We start from the raw sequence: 24,283 nt of genomic DNA, 5'->3' as shown, positions 1-24,283 counted from the left end.
TTTTAAGAGAAGCTTCTTCTTCAGTAACCTGGTTTTAGTTTACCAGTTAATGAGTAGTGTACTCTAGAAGTCTGTTTGGCTTATTTGACTTTTTAAAAGCAATTTTTTAAACTACTCATGTGTTTTATAATTGAGTGGTTTTCTAAACATGAAGTAGATTTGTTTTCATTTGTCCAGTCCTTTAAAATATGTAGCTAAATGTACATATGTCTGACCCATAGGTATTTCTTATTCCAATACTACTTGCCATTCTCATCAAAAAAGTCAAAATTATATAATCTTACTTTATAAATACTAAAGCTGCCCATTTTGGAAATTATTTATCCTTTGCAAAAGTCTTTCTTAAAAGCCTGTTATGTTATGGGTAATAAGAAAAGACTCGTTAATACAGCTTAAACTATTAGAGTTGTCCTGTGTCAATTTATATGTAGTATTTCTAACTCATTCTGATTATTTTGGTTAGCTTGAATATATATCATTTTAATTCAGAAAATGTAATTTCCCAGCTTATGGTAGTAATATACTTTATTTCTCCAGATTATGAACTATTAACAGAGAATGACATGTTACCAAATATGAGAATAGGTGCCCTAGGGTTTTCTGGTGCTTTTGAAGACCGAGACCCTACACAGTTTGAAGAGAGACACTTGAAATTTCTACAGCAACTTGGTAAGGTAAGATGTCAGAAGCTTTTTAAATAGTTAGCATATAATCCTAGAACATTTTATTTTGAAAATAAAGGCTTTAGGGACACCTAGGTGGTTCAGTCGGTTAAGTATCCAACTCTTGATCTCAGCTCAGGTCTTGATCTCAGGGTCAGTAGTTCAAGCCCTGCATTGGGTCCAGCATGGAGACTACTTAAAAAAAAAAAAGAAAGAAAAGAAAGGCTTTAGAGATTCTCTAAGATTCACTTTACACAAAATTTAGGGAGTGTTTATAGAAAAAAGGTTTAGTCATCAGTTATTGGAGAAATGCTGTGTTAAATAAATAGCTCTTTTTACTGAAGAACCTCTTGGAACCTTTAACATGTAATGTGCATTGAACATCTTTAAAAGGATGATAATTAGGCAGTATTTCTTGTATTGATTTGACCATGGGACTCTTTCTTGGTAGAAGTGCTTTAGTTATGTAGTAGAGAAAGGAACAATTAAACCTTTCTACCCATCTCCTTTTATAGTCATCTCAGGGTGAAATAATTAATCTCATTGTCCAGAGTCTAAATGTTGACTGGACTGTGTTTGTTAACAAGACAGAGTTTCTATCTGCTAAAAGTCACACAGTCATGCCTAGACTTTATATTTTAAGTAAGACCAGGAAAAGCTTAGTTCTTAGCAGGTCCAGTTAAAGTGGTAAGCTTTCTTTCTTCTCCTAAGCTTGTTAGTGTAGACTTCTGTACCTTGTGGCTTACAAATTGGAAAGAGAAGATCCAGGCCAAAACCAAACATTTATTATCACCTAGTTTAGGAATTAGAAATTTGGGAGCAACTTAGCTGGGTGGTTCTAGCTCAGGGTCTCTCACAAGACTGCAGTGAAGTTGTCGTCCAGGCTTTGCAGTCTCATTTGAAGGCTTGACTGGGGGAAGATTTACTTCCAAGCTCGCTAACATGGCTATTGACAGGCCTCAGAATATCTGTTTCCCATCTTAATTATGTGGGCCTTTCAGCAGGGCTGCCACACAGCATGGTAGCTGAGAGCAAACATCTCAGGTGGGAACCATGAACCTAATCTCAGGAGTGGCATCTTAATCACTTTTGCCGTATTCTGTTCATTATACATGAGGTGATAAATTCAGCCTACAGTCAAGGGGAAGGGATTATAAAAGAGCATGAATGTCAAAGGTAGAGAACATTGGAAGATATCTTAGAGGCTGCCAACCACACTGTGCATCTTGGCCATAACTCTATGTTGATAGCATCAGTTTCTTGTTAGTATACAGTGTGTCCAAAACTTATCAAACCTTTTTGTCATCTACTCCCCCGACCTTCCATCCCCAAAATTTATCTATTGACATCTCAGAAAGTGATCTTTAGAACAGTTTGGGAAGTGATGCTTTCAACTTAAGAGTAACGTCTTCATTTCACAATGAGAAAAATTAAGGTCCAGAGAGGTAAAGTAACTTGTCTATGGTCAAACAGCTATATAGTAGCAGATGTGAGATCAGAACCTTCCCCTATTCCTACTCCTGTGCTATCTCTACTATCTCACAAGTATTTGTTTTTGTTTGTGTGAGTATGCTTCAGTTGCATTATCTTCTATTGTTATCTTTTTGGGGCAAGTCATAGCATATGAAGAGATAAAGAAAATAATTATTTTATTTCACCAGGGATTACATTGCAAAATTGTTTATGGAAAAGGCAGAAATTAGTGTAACATGACTTATTCATGGATTTATTGTTGAATACATCTCGATTTATTGTTAATTATATGCAGATATTTTCATGACCAGAAACACTAGTCATTAGACTAATAACCATAGTCACTAGTCACAAAATCATGAAAACCTTAAAAATTATTTTCTGTTACTCTGAACAAGCCATTTAATTTCTCTCATCTTTAGATCCAGCCTTTAATGTGTACTATTATATATCCTAGAGATCTTTTTTGGTAGACTATGCAGAAAGTTTTAGAAAATAAAATCCAACTTATTTGAAGTAAAGGGAACAACCTATATTGAAATTTCATTATCTTCAGTTGATGTGGCTATTTTTAATAAGCTTCTTAATTCTTATACTTTTATGTTTTCCCAGCTGTTGATACGAACATGAATATATGAACATTTGTTTAAGACCATTTTCTAGGAAAAAATATCAGTGTTTCAAATTTCAAAATCCAATGTAAATTCCTTCACTTTAGGAGTCAAAACTTTTTAAACCAGTGAATGAAAATTTAAAGGGCAATCAAAAATGGGACATCTTTGGGAGGGTCTGAATTACTTCTAGATTTTTTGGGTTTTTTACCCTGAAATGATGTGGCTTTTATATACAAGTATTTGAGTTCTTACAAAATGCTAGGTGCTCTGCTGGTCACTGTGGATATGGGATATAGGTATTGCCTTCGTAGAGTTTACAGCTTAGTTGGAGGAGGTAGATTGCAACTAACAATTATAGAACAGTGTAATAAGTATATACTGTATTTAAATTTCATACTGATCACAATTTCTAAAATTTTCATAATATGTGAATTGGTACAAGTGTCAATAAGGTAATTTCATGTATATTTATTCATTATTCAAATATTGAGATACCACATAGTTTTCTAATTACAGGTTGCTTTTTCATGTAAAATTCTAACGTAGGCCTTATGTTATTTTGGTTATTTTAAGAATTTTTTAAAAATAGGATGCAACACTGTGGTGTTATTCAGTAATTGATTGGAATTTGTTTAAAATTATCCAGAAAGTATTCCTAAGTTAAACAGTTATGCAGTAAATTGTAGTCTACTTATTTATACAAGAATATTATAAAAATTATTTTCAGGAATATTATTTGGCATTATTAGGGTATGTTCCTTTTTTTAGAGAATTCCTTATTCTTCATAATTACCCCTTTATTCTTTATTAAATGTTAATGTGCTTTTTCATAGACTGAGGTGGTATCTCATTGTAGTTTTGATTTGTATTTCCCTGATGACGAGTGATGTTGAGCATTTTTTGAAACATAATTCTAAAAGTGAATATACTATATTTGCAACATTCCCCATTATTGCAGCTTTGAGTTATTTCCTTTTTCTTTTTAACATTTTTAGTTTTTTACACAGTTCTTTGGATTTAACATTATTTTAAACATAATGTAAATCGAGGAGACTATAAGGATGGCATTTTCAAAATATATTTACAACCAAATATATTTCTCAGTAATTTAGTTTGTAGGAAATTAAAGGAAAATGGTATGGTCTTTAGTTAGTGGTAGCTATTTTAATGTGGCTATTTCCTAGCTGCATTTAATACGGTAATATTAATTTCATCTTTGCTTATTTGAAAGAATTGATGTGTTCAGTGGGCTGTCTAACTATTTTATTATTGAATCTAAATCCAAAATGCCATCCCTACAAAAGTGCTCACATGTCACCTTTTCATTTTATAAAAACACAGCTCTTGTTATACTGTGTTCCTTTATTCTTTTCAATTAGCAGCAGGGTAAAAATATGCACAGGAAGAATTTGTACTTAAAATTATTTCCATATTTTTTAAGACAACAGAAATAATGGTATATTTTAATGTAATACTCATAAAAAGAACTAAGAAGATATTGCAAAACTTTTCTTCTGCTACTTGATTTCTAAAATGTGTATTTTTGTGATCTTACTTTATACTTGTGCCCTCATATACTTATATTCTTTACTCTTCACCTCAATTAAAACCTAGATTTTTTTTTTAAGATTTTATTTATTTATTCATGAGAGAGAGAGAGGCAGAGGGAGAAGCAGGGTCCCTGCTGAGCAGGGAGCCCAACACGGGACTTGATCCCAGGACCCTGGGATCATGACCTGAGCCAAAGGCAGACGCTCAACCATCTGAGCCACCCAGGCGCCCAAAACCTAGATTTTTTGAAATCCTCTTTATCCCCTATTCCTCCATGGTGCAAGATCTGGGACACACAGATCTGGACCTTGCTGCTACTACTCTTCAAATATCAGACTATCAGCCATCATTAATAGTCCTTTCTGAATATGGTTATTCTTCTCTCCTCATCATTGGCCATTGCCTTGGTCAATGCTCCACATTCCTTGGGTACTTTTGGTATTCGTTGTTTTCATCTTCACCTTGCCCCTGCCATTATTTTGGCTACCCGTTCAGTACCCTTTTTAAATTCTTCAACCTCTCTACCTCAAATCTGTGTCTGTGTTAAATGAGTACACTTTGAATTCTGTAATCCCTTATAATAATCTTCCTTATGAAATATCAGACCCTGAATTCTCCCTGACTATAACTTTGTATTTTTAGTTTTTTCCCAACACATAAATCTTTCTTTGATATCTCTGTTATTGCCAGTGTCTTTGACCCTTTCTTCTTCCTGAAGCCTATTAGCTACCTTCTAGATTCAGCTCTCCCTTTTCCACACTGGGTAGACCTCCTGGTAGATCACTTAAATTCTACTTCCACTAATAGTCACAGTTCTCTCACCTTCCCTCCCTTGATGATGTGTTTTACTTTCCCTGTCGTTTCCTCATATAGGAACAATAAAATTCTCAATTATTTTTTTCTATTTGTGTTTTCATCTCTCAAACACTGTGAGAACAAATCAGATATAAATGTTTATTATCTCTGTTGCAAATGGATTTCCAACATTGGCTGGTACTTAGGACTCTTTTTATAGGTAGTTCTTTTATTCTCCCTGATTTGATTTCTTCTGTGGTGCCAATTCCAAACATTCTCATTCCCTTCTGGTTTCCTGTCCTAAATTTGTTTCTTCACTCTCAGTGTTTGCCTTTATCTTCTTCCAAAAGAAAATAGAGGCATTCCAAATTAAAACAGTGAGATTGATTTGTGCCTATCAACTTGACAAAGATTTAGAAAAATTACAGTGTTTAGTGTTGGCAGGAATATGATAAAATTGACATTTTTTCCACTGCTATTAGAACTTAAGTCTGTGTCCTTTTCAAGAGAGCTTCTGCTGCAGCAGATATCAGGGGCCTTTGAAATGTCCCTATCCTTTGAACTGCTAATTCCACTTACAAGAAAATATCCTTAATAGAGATGTACACAGCTATTTATGAATATCATTGAAATGACATGAATGTATTTTTAAAACTTTTCTTAACGTTATATGTTTATATTTTCAATTTAAAAAATCAATACATTCATAATACACAGTAATTAAAAATAATGATTTCAAGAAATATACAATGGCATTGGAAAATAAATTTTATGGGCACTTCGTTAAGTAGGGGGAAAGAATATAAAACTCTGTTATTTCCCACTTGGGTTTTTTTTAAAATGTTTTGGAATAATTTCTTAATAAGGCAATATGAAATAGATATTTTATTATCCTCCATTTCAAGGAGGAGATAGCCGGTATTACAGAAGGAAGTAACTTGCCCAAGGTCCCAAAGAGAATAAGTGGTGGACCAAGATTCTAGCCCCAGTCATCAGACTCCAGAGTCCCAGGTCTTATCCACTTTACTATGTGGTCTTTGTAATTAGAGACTCAACTTTGAGACTAACATATGGTCTAGTTTTTTTTTAATTGACTTTTAAGTATATAACTGGAAATATAGTCACTTAGAATCTTGTAGCTCAAAGACTACATTGTTTTATTTTTTAGAAATGTAGTAATACCATAATATGCTAATTTGATTAATGCAAAAAACTAATACTTAATTTTAAATGTTATGTATCAACTTATCGATTCTATATAGACAATAAGTCTTAAATAAAAAGAGAGTAGATTTCTTTGAAGACTGACCTTTAAAAAAATGTGGGAACATCCCCATAGGCTAAAAATTTCTTCTTCTTCTTTTTTTTAAAGATTTTATTTATTTATTTGAGAGAAGGAAGGGGGAGAGCCCAGAGGGAGAGTGAAAGGGAGTAGCAGACTCCCTGCTGAGCAGAAAGCCCAACATGAGGCTCCATCCCAGGACCCTGAGATCATGACCTGAGCTGAAGGCAGATGCTTAACCCACTGAGGTGCCTAGATGCCCCTGAAATTTCTTCTTTCCTTGAGCAAATAAATCAACCTTGTATTAGTCTGCTCAGGCTGCCATAACAAAATACCATCACTGGAGGCTTGAAGAACAGGTATTTATTTCTTGTAGTTCTGGAGGCTGAAAGCCTACGATTAAGGTGCTGGCAGGGTTCAGTTTCTAGTGAGGACTCTCTTGCCTTCCATATGACCACCTTCTTGGCTGTGTCTTTACATGGCAGAGAGCTCTGGTGTCTTTTCCTCTTTTTATAAAGGCACCAGCCATGTCGGAATAAGGCCTCATCTTTATGATCTCATTTAGCCTTTATCACCTTTTCACTGGCCCTGTCTTCAAATACACTCACTTTGGGGGTTAGGGTTTTCTCGTAGGAATTTGGGGGGAGCACAGACATTCAGTGCATAACAGACCCTTCCTTGTTCCATCCAGCTCACTGTCAGTGATATCAAAGGGCATATTGTGAAGCAGCAAAGATCTTCCTGGAAGTTAGTGATAGAGATTTAGGAATTCCCTGACATGTCTCTTGGCTTATCTTAATAATTCATGTTCATGATTTGTTTAAATGCCTTTCTGAAGTAATTTATATTTCAGCCTGTTAATTTCTTTTGAAGAAATTAAATTTATAGATTTACTACCTACCTGTTGAAATATTATTTCCTTTTCTTATCCTAAAAGTTGCCTAATGTAAGTTTAGAGATACATCTGCTGATTCTAGCTACTGTATACTGAATCGTCTATATAATTTGAATTTATTAGTAATTTGTCTAGAAGACTTGAGATCTTTATCCTACTGTGATGTGTTTAGGGTAATTTTGGCAGTGTGGAAATGTGCCGGTATGACCCTCTACAAGACAACACTGGGGAGGTGGTGGCTGTGAAGAAGCTCCAGCACAGCACTGAGGAGCACCTGAGAGACTTTGAGAGGGAAATTGAAATCCTTAAATCCCTGCAGCATGACAACATTGTGAAGTACAAGGGAGTGTGCTACAGTGCTGGTATGTTGCCCATTGAAACCTGGTTTGAACTCAAGGTATGTCCTTGGCATCCTGGATAATGGAACCAATAAAATGTCTCAGGATCTGGACTTCTGTGCCAGTGCCCAAGGAAGAACCATTCATCTGCCTGGAGATCGTGCCTGAGATGCTGAGCTACAGCCACAGGAAGTCTGTGGCTTCTCAGTTCATCATTCTTTTCACTGAGGATGGTGGTTACCATGCTTGCTTAAGCTTACCAAGAGACTCTCATTTTTAAATAAACAAACTGTCTTTGCTCACATTTTCTATGAAAGTATTTTTTAAATTAGATACGTTTTGTTCAGTACAGATGAAGAGAAGGGAAATTTTCTCATCAGTTTATCTGGGTTTGCATAAAGGGTTACACAAGATTAAACCATAACTATTTTTTAAGCTTCCTTTCAAAACTTTTTGATTCAAAAAGCCTGTGTTCGTAACTACTACATCACTTAATTTATAATCAGGTTTTTTCATCTTAAGAGTTTATATATATCTTTAAGTCATTTATGTATGGTTGTTTCCTAATATTTTATCAGTAAAATATGGCAGAGTAAAACATTGTGTTCCCATTTGTATGTTAAAAGGTCGGCGTAATCTAAGATTAATTATGGAATATTTACCATATGGAAGTTTACGAGACTATCTCCAAAAACATAAAGAACGGATAGATCATAAAAAACTTCTGCAGTATACATCTCAGATATGCAAGGTACTTAATATCCTGGCTACTTGTTGTAAATAAAAAGAGCATGCTGAAGTAATTGTTACAAAGCCCTCTAGATTTTTTCTTAGATAATTAAGGTAGTATATAGAGGAAAGACCCACTTAAATTGTTTGTTTATAAAACTTAGCTGAAATAAAAATGTTATTTTATCCATAGGGCATGGAGTATCTTGGTACAAAAAGGTATATCCACAGGGATCTGGCAACAAGGAATATATTGGTGGAAAACGAAAACAGGGTTAAAATTGGAGACTTTGGGTTAACCAAAGTCTTGCCACAAGACAAAGAATACTACAAAGTGAAAGAACCTGGTGAAAGTCCCATATTCTGGTGAGTATATTTTAGTACAATAAAGTAAAATTTTAGAGCACAAACTTCAAACTTTATTTTTATTAGTATTAATAGTATGTCATTTATATATTTATAATAGCAAAAATTTATCATGCTTACATTGAGCTAAATGCATTTCATGGATTATCTCATCTAATCTTTATAACAACGTTGGAGAAGATATATTATTATCTCTATCTTGAGTATGAGGAAACTGAAGTGTAGACAGGTTAAATAGTTTGCTCAAGGTCATATGATCAATAAATGGTAGAATTAGGATTCAAACCCAGATGGTCTGTTCTCAGAATTTGTGCTTTTAAGCTTTCTTAGCCATGATGGTGATTTAACCTGTCATTGAAGGAACATTTTATAGCAATTTGAAGCTAAAGGTAATTTTTGATCTTCAATTAAAATTGTGAGTTGCAAGGAACATACAAACCTAATTTTTTATCTGGTATACATTGTTGTTTTATTGCTTTGTGCTTTGATGCAAAGTCTTCTTTTTTATGTCTTAGTTCATTTATGGTACATTTTGTTTTATAGGAATGAATTGCTGAAATTATATTTAAATGTTTAAATTTGGGATACATTCCAAATAGACTTTAATTCTGGTTTATTCATCTGAAATACTACTCTTAAGATTATGTTGTTTAAATCAGATGTTACTGTTAAGGGTTGGGTTTTGTTTATTTTAGTTAAGTGTATTTTATTAACATTTTGGGTTTCTGACTCAAAAGTTAGAATTACTAATACAAACACTATAACTGTCAACTTATAAATATTTGTCTGAGATTCATCAGAATTATTAGAAATATATAGATCATTCAGTTAGCTACCGCTAAGTTCATTGATCATCCTTATATGTTAGTTATCTTTTTTTTAAGATTCTATTTATTTATTTAAATGAGAGAGAGAGTGAGAGAGAGAGAGATCACGAACAGGGGGGAAGGGTAGAGGGAGAAGCAAACTCCCCACTGAGCAGGGAGCCCCGTACGGGACTCGATCCCAGGACCCTGGGATCATGACCTGAGCTCAAGGCAGATGCTTAACCGACTGAGCCACCCAGACACCCCGGTTAGTTATCTTCATTTATTTTGTATCTGTAAGTTTTACAACTTCTCCCAGCTATTATAAATTGTTAGTCTGGAAGGAAATTAGGTAAGAAAGCACCAGTGATTTAGAATAAATGGATTATTTACACAGAAGAATAATATATAATGGCATTGTGAATATTTTAAAGAAAAGTCCTTATCTCTTAGAGATGCATACTGAAATAATTATGTTTGAAATACTGTCCTGTCCAGAATTCACTTCCTCTAAATCCAGTGGAGTGGAGATGAGGAATAGTCCATAAAACAAGACAGGCGATGAATTTAACTAAGTGACATGTATATGGTTGTTTATTGTTCTCTAATTTCTGTATGTTTGAAATTTTTTGTAATAATAAAAACACTTTTTATTGGTGATAAATCAATAGCATTACCATCATCTAATTATTTTTAGGATATAAGTAAAACTAGAAAATAAGACACATCTAAACTTAACTATCTACTTTGGTTATATCCCCAGTGATACATGAATTTCATTCTTTTTTTCCAGAATGAGAAATTAAAGAAGTTAAGTGGAATTAACTAGAAATCCATAAAGCCTAGTTATATGAATTTCCAGTGATTTGGGCATCCTTAATGAATACACTTTAATAAACACTATTAAGTACCATTGTTTCAAACACCATAGAAGGAACTTGGGATATGAAGATAGGGTCATGAATATCAGGAAGAAGAAAAAAAAAAGGAACTGTGCCCAGTTACTAGGAAGGCCAAACTAAAAGGAAAAGTTTGATGTGTCAGGCATATTCAGACAGGTCCACTACCCATTATCCCTTCCTTTTAACAGCTCATAGTTTAGGAGAAATCAAATGTATGGTCAACTCATTGTAATGTAGTATATAATTGCAAGAATGAAGAAGATGATGGGAAAACATAAGAATGCAAATAATTTTGCTGAGGGTTTAAATTAATCAGAGAAACGCACAACTAAGAAATGACATTTCAGGGGCACCTGGCTGGCTCAGTTGATTAAGTGGCTGCCTTTGGCTCAGGTCATGAACTCAGGGTCCTGGGATTGAGCCCCCCCCCCATGAAGCCCCCGCATCGGGCTCCCTGCTTAGCAGGGAGTCTGCTTCTCCCTCTCCCTTTGCCCCTCCTCCAGCTTGTGCTCTCTCTCTTGCTCACTCTCTGTCTCTCAAATAAATATATAAAAAATATATTTTAAAAAAAAAGAAATGACATTTCAACTATCGATTAATAGTTTACCAGGTAGAGAAGAGGAAAGGCATTCCATGAGGAGGGAGAAAACTTGTGTAAATAAGTAGATAGGAATGGAAGGAGTTTTGTTATAAGAATATTCATTTCTGTGAGTCCTTCTGAGATAAGTAGCAAAAAAGTATATAGTGATAGTACCATTAAAGTTTATCTGTTAGCTGGCAGTTTCATTAGATCCATTCTTTTTTCACTTTTATTGAAAACAAAGAATTAAACCACTTGATTTTCAAAAGAGAAATCATTAGAGTCATTCCTTTTCTCAGTTTCTGGGAAGTATACCAAAAGTTTTTCAAAAGTCTGACTTCATTTTTCAGTTGAAGTTAAGTATATTAAAATTGTGAAATTGTAAAATTAAAATTAAAAAAATAAATTGCAGAGCACATGTACAGAGGCATGTTTTAACAAAGCTAACAAAGCATATTCACCAGAGCACCTTTCTTTCAAGATTACTTCTTTTCTAATTTTAAATATACAGTTTCATGCCTAATTTTATATTTTTTGTTATAAAGAAAGCTTCTAAATTACATAAGCTTTGGGTCCTGTATTTCTCCCTGCATATCTGGAAATCACAAGGACAGTCAAGATAAACTTCAGAGTTTTATCTTTAAATTAATCTAGTATAATTTAATTTTATATTGTTATGAAAATAAATCATTTCTCATTACTTAGTTTATAATAAATAATACAGAATAAAATGTAGCTAAGATTATAACGTATGTAGTAAGGTATATGGTAAAAGGTCTAGTATTCCTTCAGTAAATGTCTTGGGGAGAGATAGGTATCAAACTCTGATATTTGACTTTGGAGAATTATTAAATAAGTTAGTATAAAAGTCAGAAATAACATTTTTATCATGATCAAAATTTTCCTGTGTATTTAATGGAAAAGAAAGCTATCTACTGCTAAAAACTAATCAGATAGGCAGTTGGTATATAGTTTTATATTATATTAGCAAGTATTAAATGTTTTATGTAATGTAATGAGGCTGACCAAATTTTGTATAAATATTTCAGAATATGAATTGATAAAATAGATTTTAACTGGGGGCACCTCGGTGGCTCAGTCGGTTAATCGCCTGACTCTTGATCTCAGTTCAGGTCTTGATCTTAGATTTGTGAGTTCAAGCCCCATGTTTGTCTCCACACTGGGTGTGGAGCCTACTTAAAAAAAAAAATTGATTTTAACTAATTAATTGAATAATGAACACTAGATCTGAAGTATGAAATGGAATGCATACGATTTTTATCCATGAGATTTAGCCATCATACTATTTTTTTTTAAAGATTTTATTTATTTATTTGAAAGAGCATGAGCAGGGGTGAGGCAGAGGGACAGAGGGAAAAGGAGAAGCTGACTCCCCACTGAGCAGGGAGCCAAAGGCAGGCACTTAACCAACTGGGCCATCCAGGTGCCCCTAGCCATAGTTTTAAGCAATTATAATTTCACTTCAAAAATCCTTGTTATCTATATTGCTTTTCTTGTTCAAAAGTGCTCTTTGTTTTAAGCTAACAACATGTTCCAGCATGTCCTAGGGGTTGGTATTAAGAAGGACTGAAGGAAAAATGCTTCTGCTAAAATATTTTAATTGTTGAAGCAGGCTTTGGGACTCATGGAGGACACTTATATACTCGTCTTGCTGTAGAGTATGCCTTGGAAAATCTGTAAATACCTGGGGTTACTCTTCACCTGGTTTGAAGACCTCTGTACTATACATGTGATAAGGATCTGACCCTAGATTGTTAACAGTGGTATTGGGTTAGGAGACTGATTTGATATATTCTAAAGGCACTTGATGGCTCATTAGCTACTGGATTGAAAGATGAGTCAAAAATAATTCTTAAGATTTCTACTTGAGAAGTAAGATAGATTGTTGATGCCATTCGTTGCGTAGGGAAAGTAATATAACCAGCAGGTTTTGGAAAAGTGGGAATGGAGTTCTCTTTACCACAACTTTAATATGGAAATGTTCAGTAAGTCAAAGCACAAAAGAAGGGTCAAATTTACAGTTATAAATTTAGGAGATGTTAGTATATAGGTGGACGAATACTATCTAATGGAAAGTGTTCGACAAAAAGGTAGAGGTCTGATAATGGAACCTTGGGAAACCCAAATTTAGAAGGTAGAGAAAAGGGAAAGTGTTGGGGAATTACAATTAGAAACGAAATCTCCTCCCAACCCAGAAAACCTCTGCACAAAGATAGAAGAGAAAGAAGAGTTTTATTACTGAATAAGCTTTAATCCTGAAAGTCATGGCATCACAAGCAATCTGCTAAGAGATTGCAAAGACAGAAAGAGATCTCACCCTTTTATATGGCCAGTCAGATTCAACCCATTACATAATGTTCTCAAGATAAACAGTAGCTAGTCCTCAAGTAAGAGGACTCAGCAGCACCCTTTGTCACACATAATTTATTCTAAGTTCACTTGGTAATTGGAGTGACCATCTGCGTTAGCTAATTGGCATTATCCATAGGAAAAACAGACTTCTCATATCTTTATGATAGGAGATAGTTTTGCAACTTGGGAGCCAAGGCACCTGCCAGAAGTTAAACTCTTACCTCCCACAAAAACTGGGAGGTCAAGGTGCTACTTGTTTGATGATTACATTCCGGAGAGATGGTTCCCAGGTTCTTGAGAAAGACATTCTTGGATCATAAAGCTGGCAAAAGGCTTTTATAAGCAAAAGCTTTTTTTTTTTTTTTTTAAAAATATACATTTCAAAGAGACAAAGAATTTACAGTGAGTGGTAAGTTTCCTAAAGTAAATGCTCTAAGAAAAGAGGAGGAAGTCTTTTCCCTCATTTTCAACAGCGAGAATTATTTTTTTCTTTTTTGATTTGTATTTATCCTTACATGGGAGAGAGAAAACCAGCCTTGGAGATGAGGGGGGAAATTGTAGACAGTGCTTTCATGAAAACCGAAGGAAAAGACTGTTTTGCAAGTGTTGGGATAGAATGTCTTCAAGAAGGTTATATTCCATTTGTGAGATAAAACATACATTTAAAAATAACATAACTATGTGAAAAATTTTTTGAAACTAAATGTAAAAAATAGCCTGGCTAACTGTATAGTATGGACAATAAATGTTATAGAAATTCAGTAGCATGAGGTCATTAAGACCTTGAGTAGCAGAGAAAGATCTGTGGAAGTGAGGAAACTTAAATTGGATTTTGAAGGAGAGAGTAAATTTAAGTAAATCACATGTTAATCTCATTAGTCTAAAACAGATCTTTGTCACTGTCCTCTGTAATAAGGATAAACTTAGCAATGGAACCATGATATTCACAGTCCATTAGACAAAATCCTCCCTTGGATAGTGTTGATACTTGAATAGACAATGACACCATTTTCCCCTCTGACTTTCTGTTTTCTGTGTTTCCTGTCATAATCGCCCTCCTTCTGATGAACAAATTCTTTCTTTTATCTGTATAGCTTCAAGTCTTGTTTCAGTTTAGAAGCCATTTTTTTTTTCCTCTAGGAGACTTACCTCGATTCATTTAAAGCTTTAACTTGCAAAGAGCATTCCCCCACCCGCCCCCCAGTTCCTGGAAGGTACTTTGCAGTTAACTTTGGGGTTACTTATAAAGACAAAAATAAATGTTTTGGATTTGAGTTATCTTTGTGTGCCAGAGGTTCCCAAGACCACTCTCGGGTTTGATGACTCACCGGGAGGACTCATAGGGCTCAGCATACAGTCATACTCATGGCTATGATTCATTTCAGAGAAAGGTACAAAGCAGAATCAGTGAAGGCAAAAGCCATTTGGGGCAAAACCTGGAGGAAACCAAGCACGAAGCTTCCAAGGGTCCTCTCCCAGAAAAGTCACACGGGACACGTCAAATTCCCCCAGCCGTGAATCCTGACAGCATACTCTCTGCCTGGCATGTACCAAAATTCCAGACTCCCAGAAGGAAAGCAGTGTTCAGTATAAACCATATTGTTTGCAGAGACAGTTTAGGCCCAGTGAGCTACTCTTCTCACTTAGGGAACTGTGGCAACCACTCTGAAATCAAAGTTCCCAGGCATCAGGCAGTTGTCAACATTGCAAGCAAGGTTTTTGAGGATGGCAGCCTTGGGCCTGCTTATGATAACTCTTTTCTGTGTATACCCTGTCTTTTCAGTCCAGTGATTTTCAGGTAAAATCAAGAGTTGGCCTGTCAAGTAACTTTTTTTTTTTTAATGAAGTGTAGTTGGTACACGTTACATTAGTTTCAGGTGTACAACATTGTGATTCAAGAAGACTGTGTTACACTGTACTTCCTGTCACCAAACAGCCCTGTCACAGTTCAGGTAACCGTCTTATCAATGCTTTTCGCGTATTGCAGGTATGCTCCAGAGTCACTGACAGAGAGCAAGTTTTCTGTGGCTTCAGACGTTTGGAGCTTTGGAGTGGTTCTGTATGAACTTTTCACATATATTGAGAAGAGTAAAAGTCCCCCAGCGGTTAGTGTGCTTTTTATTTATTTTCGACTTTTCCTAACATGAGAAAAACTTTTTCCAAAGAGTAATAGTAAGCTTAGGACTCATTTTAGAGCCTCTTATTGCTTATTTGTAAGACAACATCCAACAAAGTAACACTAAACTTATTCATTAAATTAACTTGCATTTTTAAAAGGGAGGGGGTTGGAAAGGAAAACAAACAAGTAAATAAGTCAATAAAAGGGAGGGGGCTATATAGTCTCCTTATATTATTTTTAGTAACTAATAAATTTATTCATTCTAGAAATTATTGAAAAAGTTAAATGTTTAAAAATAATTTTCCCTGTTCTATCTAGAATTTTTTTAATGAAGGAAACCATGAAAAAGAAAATAAAAATCATCTCTAATTCATCTTCTTAAGATAACCATTTTAATATTGTATGTTTTCTTCCAGGCTTTTAAAAATTTTATATCTTTTATACAATAAAGGTCATACTGTATAGTTTGCTATCCTGCTTTTTCATTAACTACTATAGCATGGATATTTTACCTATATTAGTAAATATTTTCTACAAATATGACTTCTAACTTCCAGGTAGCATTTTATCATAAGGATATAATTTCTGGACGGTTCTTTTCCATTTTTCAGTCTTAATTTTAAGTAATACTTCAGTGAACATAGTGAACATCCTTATGTATAAATATTTATCTCATCACCTTAGAATGAAAGTGTAATTATAGATAAAAGATTATGAACTCTTTTAAAGGTTTTTGATTATCTCAAAATGCTTTCCAGAAAACTTGTACCAGATTGTACTCTCAATGATAGTGCATAAGAGTTTACATTTTACCATTTGTACCATTTGCCAGTATTGACCATTATATGTTTATGCAGTTTTGTCAAATTGATAGAAGTTATATTTATTTGATTTTAATTTGTACTTCTATTAGTGTGATTGAGTACATATTTATCGGATATTTGGAGTATATATATGTGTGTGCATTATCTCATTTGCCTTGCCCATTTTTATATTCATAATTTTCCTTACCTGCTTATAAGAACACTCTATAACTCTCTATAAATAAGCGATGTGTTCATCATAAATATTTCTCTAGCTTATAGTTCAGACTTTAATTTGAGGAATTTTTAACATATGAACATTTTCTCTCCATTGCATTTATGCTTAAATATGCATTCTGCATTATCTTTTTATTATGTCCTCTTTTACAGTCAACATTTTATTTCAGCTGAAATATAATATGATATGTTAAAACAATGAAAAAAAAGTAAATATGTTTTAGTTCGCTTATTTCGGGCCCTTCTCAGGGAATTTGTGCCAAGTATATTATAGTTATGGAAATGGCATGATGGGGGTTCCACATTCAATTGTCTTTTCTGAAATATGATTGAAAAGAAAGGTTTTGATGCCCAAAATAGTTTGTTCTTAAAAGGTCTCAAACATATAAGAAGACATACATAAACAAAATTTTTCACACTTACTAGAAGTTGGGAAAGCTGGTTCAATTTAAATATACCAAAAAAAAAAAAATCTCATTGAAAAGTGGGTTTGTATTACAGGAATTTATGCGTATGATTGGCAATGACAAACAAGGACAGATGATTGTGTTTCATTTGATAGAACTCCTAAAGAATAATGGAAGATTACCAAGACCAGATGGATGTCCAGATGAGGTAACCAAAAAAACCCCTTTTTTATCCACATTCATGAGGTGTTTTTATTTCCTTTTTACACAGGGATTTCAGGTCACTTTATGACATTTAATTTGCCGAGCTCTCAGATAAATAGCATCATCATATGACTGTGGATCTAGGCATAACCATGACATTTGCCTACATAGGAGAATTAAGTGGGAGTTCTCAATTCATGTCTTCCACCAATTAAAAGATGGCACTTTATGTTCATTGTAATTGTTTTATTTTCTCTTTTCTAGATTTATTTGATCATGACAGAATGCTGGAACAATAATGTCAATCAACGCCCCTCTTTTAGAGACCTAGCTCTTCGAGTTGATCAAATAAGGGACAACATGGCTGGATGAAAGAAACGAACTTCACTCTGAGACCAAAATAGACTTACAGAACAAAGTTTTGTATTTCACATTACTGTGGACTATTATTACATATACCATTGTTATGTATATCATGATGCTAGCCAGCAAAGATGTGGAAATATCCATTCAAAACTTTCAAAGTTTAGTGAGTTTTTCTTCATGAGGACATCAGTGAAAAGACTTGATGAAAGTCCTTAGCAAAGAATTTTGTAAAAAGTTTTACAAACCTAATCAGTCAGTTAACATAACTTTTCTTTGGCAAAAGAAAATAATAGGCTTTTTTTCAACTCAGAATTTTGAAAGATGAAAAAATTGTAATGTAAATTTTGCAATGTTGAAGATGCACAGAATATGTATGTACAGTTTTTACCACAGTGAATGTATAATACCTTGGCATCTTGTGTGGTGTTTTACACAAGGGCTGGTATTCATTGGTAATGTTTCCTAATTTTTCCATAGTTGATATACAATAATGTCACTATACAAATTATGATGCTCAGAGAATTGAATAAGCACCTTGTGTTCCTGTTCATCTGTATCACTGGCCAGCAATATAAGCAGATGTACACTTTTAGCTTGTAGTTCTATGTACTGTAAATATTTTTCAAAGCAAAGGGAACAAATGTTTAGTTTCATTTGTATAGGAAATTTCCCTGACCCTAAAGAATACATTTTGAAATGGAACAAGTTTACAAAGATATAACACAATCTATTTTCTTATTTGTCTCCCTTGTATCTGTTTGTGGTGAGTATGTTTTTAAAATAGAACTATCTCCAAATTTTTCTAAGACTACAGTGAATAGTTTTCTTTTAAAATTTTGAGATTACGAATGCCAGGAATATTGTCATCCATTTAGCTGTTGGCTGCTAATAAGATTTTCAATCCCTGGGACCTTTGGTCATGCATTAAATTTAAGCGTAAGCCATAAAATAGATTGTTTTTTAAATGTATGTGCTTATTAAAGATGCATAATAGATTAGGAATTTTTTTCTAAAGAATATATATTTTAGGGGTTTCAGAAATCTCTTGCAGTCATAGAAAATATTTCCTTTTGTTAGATTCTCAAATACAAGGGAGAAATGAGGATAAATTGGTGAAAAAGTATGCTTGTTAATTTTATTCAAGAATGCCAGTAGAAAATTCATAATGTATGTCTTTAAGACGAATGAGAGATACATATTTTCAATTAAGTATAAAGAGTTATTTGTTGTTATGTCCTTTGTTTTAGTGCTGTTCCAAAGTGGAAACCATACCTAAAATATGGTGGTGGGGGGTTGTGTGTGTTATTTATACAAAGTTGAAAATACTTAGTATTTCAGTTAAAAAGAAAATAGTTTATTTTCAGTGGTATATGCTATTTTTTTAAACTTGTACTTAAAACTTTTGATTATCTATTTTTTTGGAGCTGGCTTTGAAATGCAAATTATATAAGAAAAAATTGCCTCACACATAAAATTTGAGATTTTTTGGTTGGAAGGAAGGAAAGGGAAGAAATGCTTTTTACATTATCTTTAAAGCATTTCAGTAGTTACCAAATGCAGTAAGCATCTAAAATGATAGAATATTAGATTTTAAATAAGATTTCTGATATTTTAATGAAAGTTGAATATAATTTTTATTTAATTTGTGGACTCCTCAAGGATCTGTATACATAATGCAATTAAGAGATCTTCCGTGCTGCTACTTTTCAAGTCAAAAGTAGCATATTGTACAATATGCTTGATTTCAGAAACTTAAGTACTTAAAAAGCAGATTTTTAAAGGTTTATAACGTTTTGTTTGTTTTTAAAACAAAGGTATTAATTAGTTTGCTTAAATTTTTTTTCTCTTAATGTTTCAGTTTTTAGTTTTAGGGAAAATAATCCCACATAAACATTCTGAAGTTTTTAGAGTGGGATGACTACCTTATTGTAAAATTCCTAAGTTTGCAAGAGAATTATTATTCATGAAGATTTGCGATGTTTTAAATTTTTACTCTGACTGTGCATAAAAAGAAGTTAAGCTGCAGCTGTTCAGTTGGTTCTGCACAAGAAATAGGTAAGTCATTATGTACCAGTTAATGCCAAAGTGTTTCTTCAAATTAATATTCTTTAGAAATGAGGGTAAAGATTTTCTTAGAATTCTGTAATTCTGTAAATATTTCAGTACATTAAGTTATATAATCTTTATATAAATAATGCTCCTCATCCATGGCGACTTGGGGAAACAGTCACTTTCACATGTTACCCATATAGACGCTGCCAGTTGCACTATAATTTGCTGTGGAAAGGTGTTTTCTTACAACTTAAGACTTATGCTTTAAAGTCAAGTGAAATTTTTATCACAAATATTAACTTCTGATATTTAACTTTTATTTAAATACTTTTATTGTGGAGTAGAAATAAGAAAGTACCTACAGTTCCATACCTGGGGAGCCATTCTCCGTGGGAGTAGCATTGTGTGGTCCGCTTATTGAGACTGTGTTATTTTCTTTATTGTGCCTTTAGCATGTTTCCACAAAATTGAAATATTGGTATAATAAATATTCAGAAGTTACTTTCTTTTTTATTGTCACCTAACCAAGGAAGTGTGGGGGGTTATACACACTGATACAGGGATATGCAGAGAAAGCCTTTTGTAAAAAATAGTGAACTTATCTTTTGATTTTTTAAAGAAGCGCTTCCTAAGATTGTTAACAACTCATGTGCTCTTTATGAACATCGTTGTATCCACTCCAGTTCTGGTATTTAAATTATTTCTAATGAAAGGGTTTTTTTTCTAATTTTTCAGTATAACTTATTACAGATCTTTCAGTTTGCTGTATTAGAATAAATAATAACAGTAAGTATAAGTCAGCAGGATTATCCAAACAAAAGACTAGGTTATATGTGATAAGCCTCATTTTATTTAAGAAAAAAAATATCAGAGTATGGATCTGAGAAAATTCTTCATGTTTACTCACAGATTTGGGTTGGCTCTACTTAATTTCAAGATAATTAGCACTAAGTGTTTCATGATGCTGACAGGAACATTTAGAGAGATTTCAGAACGACAAAGAAGAGAATTTAAAAACTTTCATATTAATCAAATTCATGTAATATGCATATCAGATAGCCTTTAACTTTTAATATGAATCAAATTTTTAGTAAAGTGTACATTATATCCTAAATATTAAAATATTTAATTTTGTAATCTTACCAATTTTGTTTTACTTTATTACAGTATGTTGTCTTTTAGATTAAGAAGTTAATTTCTATTGTACTTAATGCCATATGGGATTGCTTGGTTGGTGCAGGCCCTAAAATACTGTTCTTTTTCAGTCTTCCAAATTTTTAAGGAAATGCCTTATCTCCAACTGAAACACCAGTCTTGTAAAGTTGTTAATGGTCATTATTCCATCATAAGTCCTTTCTTTGCATAGCAAATTGCTTAACATCTTATTTTTGAACTAACTGTAGCAGGTTTATACTTATAAGAGCATTAAAAGATCTTTAAGAGTCCCTGTTCCAGTTATCCATATTCTTAGATTTTTGTAAATGGTTTTAATTTTAATACTTGCCTGGGAAGCCCGCCTGTAGATGCTCTTTATTGGGGTCAAGCAGGTCACCTTTGAGCAGTGTGAACAGAAGCTTAGCTTTTAGATCTGTCTGTTCGTAAATAATAATAAATAGAGCAAAGTTGGCATAACAGGTATTTCAGAGGCAGCAGGCGGCTGAGAAGGCAGGTTATCGGTTGCAGATGGTAGGACATTATCAGAACAAGTACTAGGAACACAAATGAAAGTATGCAATAGAAAGATTTTTTGATCAATTATCCTTTCCAGTACAGTTGTATATATAGATGAAAATGTTTAGATGCTTTTCACACACACACACACAAAAGATAGTTAAATGGATAGTATTTTTAATGAATAAGTTTAGGTTCTTTTATCTTTTTTATTTTTTAGTTTAGGTTCTATTAGTTTTTAATTTTTTGAAAAAGGATTTATTTAAGAGAGAAAGAGAATCAGCAGGGGAGAGGGGAAGGGGGTGAGGGAGGGGGTGAGGGAGAAGCCGACTTCCAGCTGAGCAGGGAGCCCAATGGATGCAGGATTCAATCCCAGAACCCCAGGATCTGACCTGAGCCCAAGGCAGATGCTTAACCCCAGTTTAGGTTCTTTTAAATGCTTGGAGTATATATGAATCTCAGAGTATGAATTTTCTAGTAGCATGTAGTATAAGATTGTGAGTCAGAATTTATTTACTGAAATTAAAAATATTAGAGAGGGCGTCTGGGTGGCTCACATGATTCAGCATCTGCCTTCGGCTCAGGTCATGATCCCAGCGTCCTGGGATCGAGTCCCACATCGGGCTCCCTGCTCCTTGGGAGCCTGCTTCTCCCTCTGCCACTCTCTCTCTGTCTCTCATGAATAAATAAATAAAATCTTTAAAATAAAAATAAAAATAAAAAAATAAAAATATTAGAGATTAAGGAAATCGTAGAGAAGGGAAAAGGGAGGTAATACAAAGACAGTTGAGAACCATTGCTCTAGAGGGCGCTCATCTGGACGTGGGCCAAACCAGCACGACCTCAGGAATGACCTCATGAAAGGGCACATATGTCAGTGTCAGAACAGTGAGCGTATGAGGTCTGTAAGCAAGTATTCCAGGTACTGTAGCTGAATTAAGAATTAGCTGACGTGTAATCTTTCTGAAAAGTCATCTGATTGTAACCTCTCTAGAATTTAAAGGTTTTTTCTTAACAGAAAGAAATTGGGTCTCCTTCAGTGGAGATAAATCCCTGAGTACCATTTTGTTGTCTTTTTTTACATTTTGCAATAAATAAGATTAAATAATCCTCTCAAAAAACTTAACAGGGTATTTTGATAATATGCACCATATTAACAATTTGCTTCTTGGTCAGACAAGGAGATAATAAAGTACTTTTTGGTATTAAAACCATGTCCTATTACTATATATTAAAGTCAAAAATAAAATTTCCACAGAGAAAAAGGAAAGAAACAAGCAATGCCAAGTAAAGATCATATTTATTCTATGAAATTTACCCAGAAGACAAAGTGCTCATGTTTGACAGAAAAATGCTACAGTGTTTGGTCTGGTCCGCTTTGTTAGCCATCCTGTTGGGTGTAATGTGCTCTAGCAATGTGCTTTTGATTTGCGTTTCACTATAATGACGAATGATGTTGGTTATCTTTTCATGTGCAACTTACTGGCCGTTTGTGTATCTTTGGGGAAATGTCTAAGTCCTTTGCCCATTTTTAAAATTGAGTTTTGTGTTGTTAAGTTATAGGAGTTCTTTTATTCTGGATATTAACCCCTCAGCAGATACATAACTTGCAAGTATTTTTTCCCATTCTTTGGGTTACCATTTTACTCTGTTGATTTGTGTCCTGTGAAGCAGAAAAGTTTTCAATTTTGATGTATTCCAATTTATCTCTTCTTTTGGTGTCATATCCAAGAAATCATAGCCAAATCCAGTGTTGTGAAGCTTTTTCTCTATGTTTTCTTCCAAGTATTTTATAGCTTTGGCTCTTACATTTATGTCTTCAATCCATTTTGAGTTCATTTTTTCATATGGTGTAAGGTAAGGGTCCAACTTCATTTTTTTCCATGTGGATTTCCAGTTTTCCCAGCAACATTTGTGGAAGAGTGTCCTTTCCCCATTGAATGATCTTGGGGCACCCATATTGAAAAATCATTTGACCATATATGTGAGAGTTTATTTCTGTTTTATTCCAATAGTCTATATGTTTGTCTTTATGCTGGGACCATACTGTATTGATTACTAGTAGTTTTTGCAGTAAGTTTTGAAATCAGGAAGTGTGAGCCCTCCAACTTTGTTGTTCTTTTTCAAAATTGTTTTGTCTTTTTGTTGTCCCTTGAGATTCCATGTGAATTTTAAAATGGGTTTTTCTACTTCTGCAAAAAACTAGATTTTTGCAGATCTTGGGGTTTTAATAGGGATTGCATTAAATCTGTATATCACTTTGGGAACAGGTAGTACCCTCTTATGTGGATGATCTCATTTTATCTGTAGAATTGGTAGGTACTATTATTTTTCTCATTTTAAGTGTGTGGAAACTGAAGTTTAGCAATATACAATAAATTCCAAGTCCCCCGTGTAGAACGAAGAGATGCTGCAATGTGGACACAGGCAGTCTGACTCCAGTGCCAGAGTTGATAACCGTTTCCCTATGTTGCCGTTCACAGCTCTGGCCGTGCACATAGAAAGCAGCAATAAACTTAGATAAGCCTTCTGCAGTGATCCATGGTTATATTGTCCAGGTGGCAAGATGACAAAATCATTTCAGTTCCCAGTAGAAATTATTTGAATATATTTTTAGTTGTGTTGCTACACATCCTATGCTCCAAACAAAAGAATTTAAGTGGAAAACAATTTGATAAAATATAGAAAGTAAGTCTTTGTGGAAGGAGCAGCGTAAGGGACCATAATGCCTTTTCCTAGATGTTGAGGGAAAGTTGAAAGTAAATGAATTTTTTTGAAAGTTTGGACTGGATGACCTTTGCCTTTGAGAGTACTCTGCCAAAAGACAAGGAAGTAGTATTTAAATTGTACACTTTCAAGTCTAGACATACCTTTGGTTGCTTGAGGAACTGAACCATGTTTTCCAAAATCATCATAATACTTGCTTCATGAAGGAGGATTACTGGAGTGTGAGAAAAGAATCAGAGATTTAGATGAAACCATTTTGTAGCTGGGGAAGCTAAATCCAAAGCAGTTACCTTAACTTGCCAATGTCACGGATCTAGTCAGGAGCAAAGCC

At 33.9% G+C, this 24,283-nt stretch overlaps 1 protein-coding gene across 3 annotated transcripts in view; it reads left to right on the top strand.

Annotated features, from left to right (window-relative positions):
* JAK2 (Janus kinase 2) overlaps nucleotides 1–20,055 on the top strand; it is a 151,860-nt gene extending 131,805 nt beyond the window's left edge. For 2 of the 3 annotated variants that reach the window (XM_032427619.1, XM_032427620.1), the window contains 7 exons: nucleotides 538–674; nucleotides 7,445–7,634; nucleotides 8,237–8,361; nucleotides 8,533–8,705; nucleotides 15,354–15,471; nucleotides 17,027–17,140; nucleotides 17,401–19,557. In XM_032427619.1, coding sequence (XP_032283510.1) covers nucleotides 538–674; nucleotides 7,445–7,634; nucleotides 8,237–8,361; nucleotides 8,533–8,705; nucleotides 15,354–15,471; nucleotides 17,027–17,140; nucleotides 17,401–17,508 — 965 coding nt within the window. In that variant the 3' untranslated portion in view covers nucleotides 17,509–19,557. Of the gene's footprint in view, nucleotides 1–537; nucleotides 675–7,444; nucleotides 7,635–8,236; nucleotides 8,362–8,532; nucleotides 8,706–15,353; nucleotides 15,472–17,026; nucleotides 17,141–17,400 lie in introns of all 3 variants that reach the window. The other variant, XM_032427618.1, reaches the window with a different exon arrangement.
* Nucleotides 20,056–24,283: the final 4,228 nt, after the last annotated feature.

The sequence above is a fragment of the Phoca vitulina genome, unplaced genomic scaffold, assembly GCF_004348235.1.
Source record: "Phoca vitulina isolate PV1807 unplaced genomic scaffold, GSC_HSeal_1.0 scaffold37, whole genome shotgun sequence".
NCBI classification, from domain to species: domain Eukaryota; kingdom Metazoa; phylum Chordata; class Mammalia; order Carnivora; family Phocidae; genus Phoca; species Phoca vitulina.
Note: the sequence above shows the minus strand (reverse complement) of the source record. Positions and strands in the feature narration are given on the sequence as shown.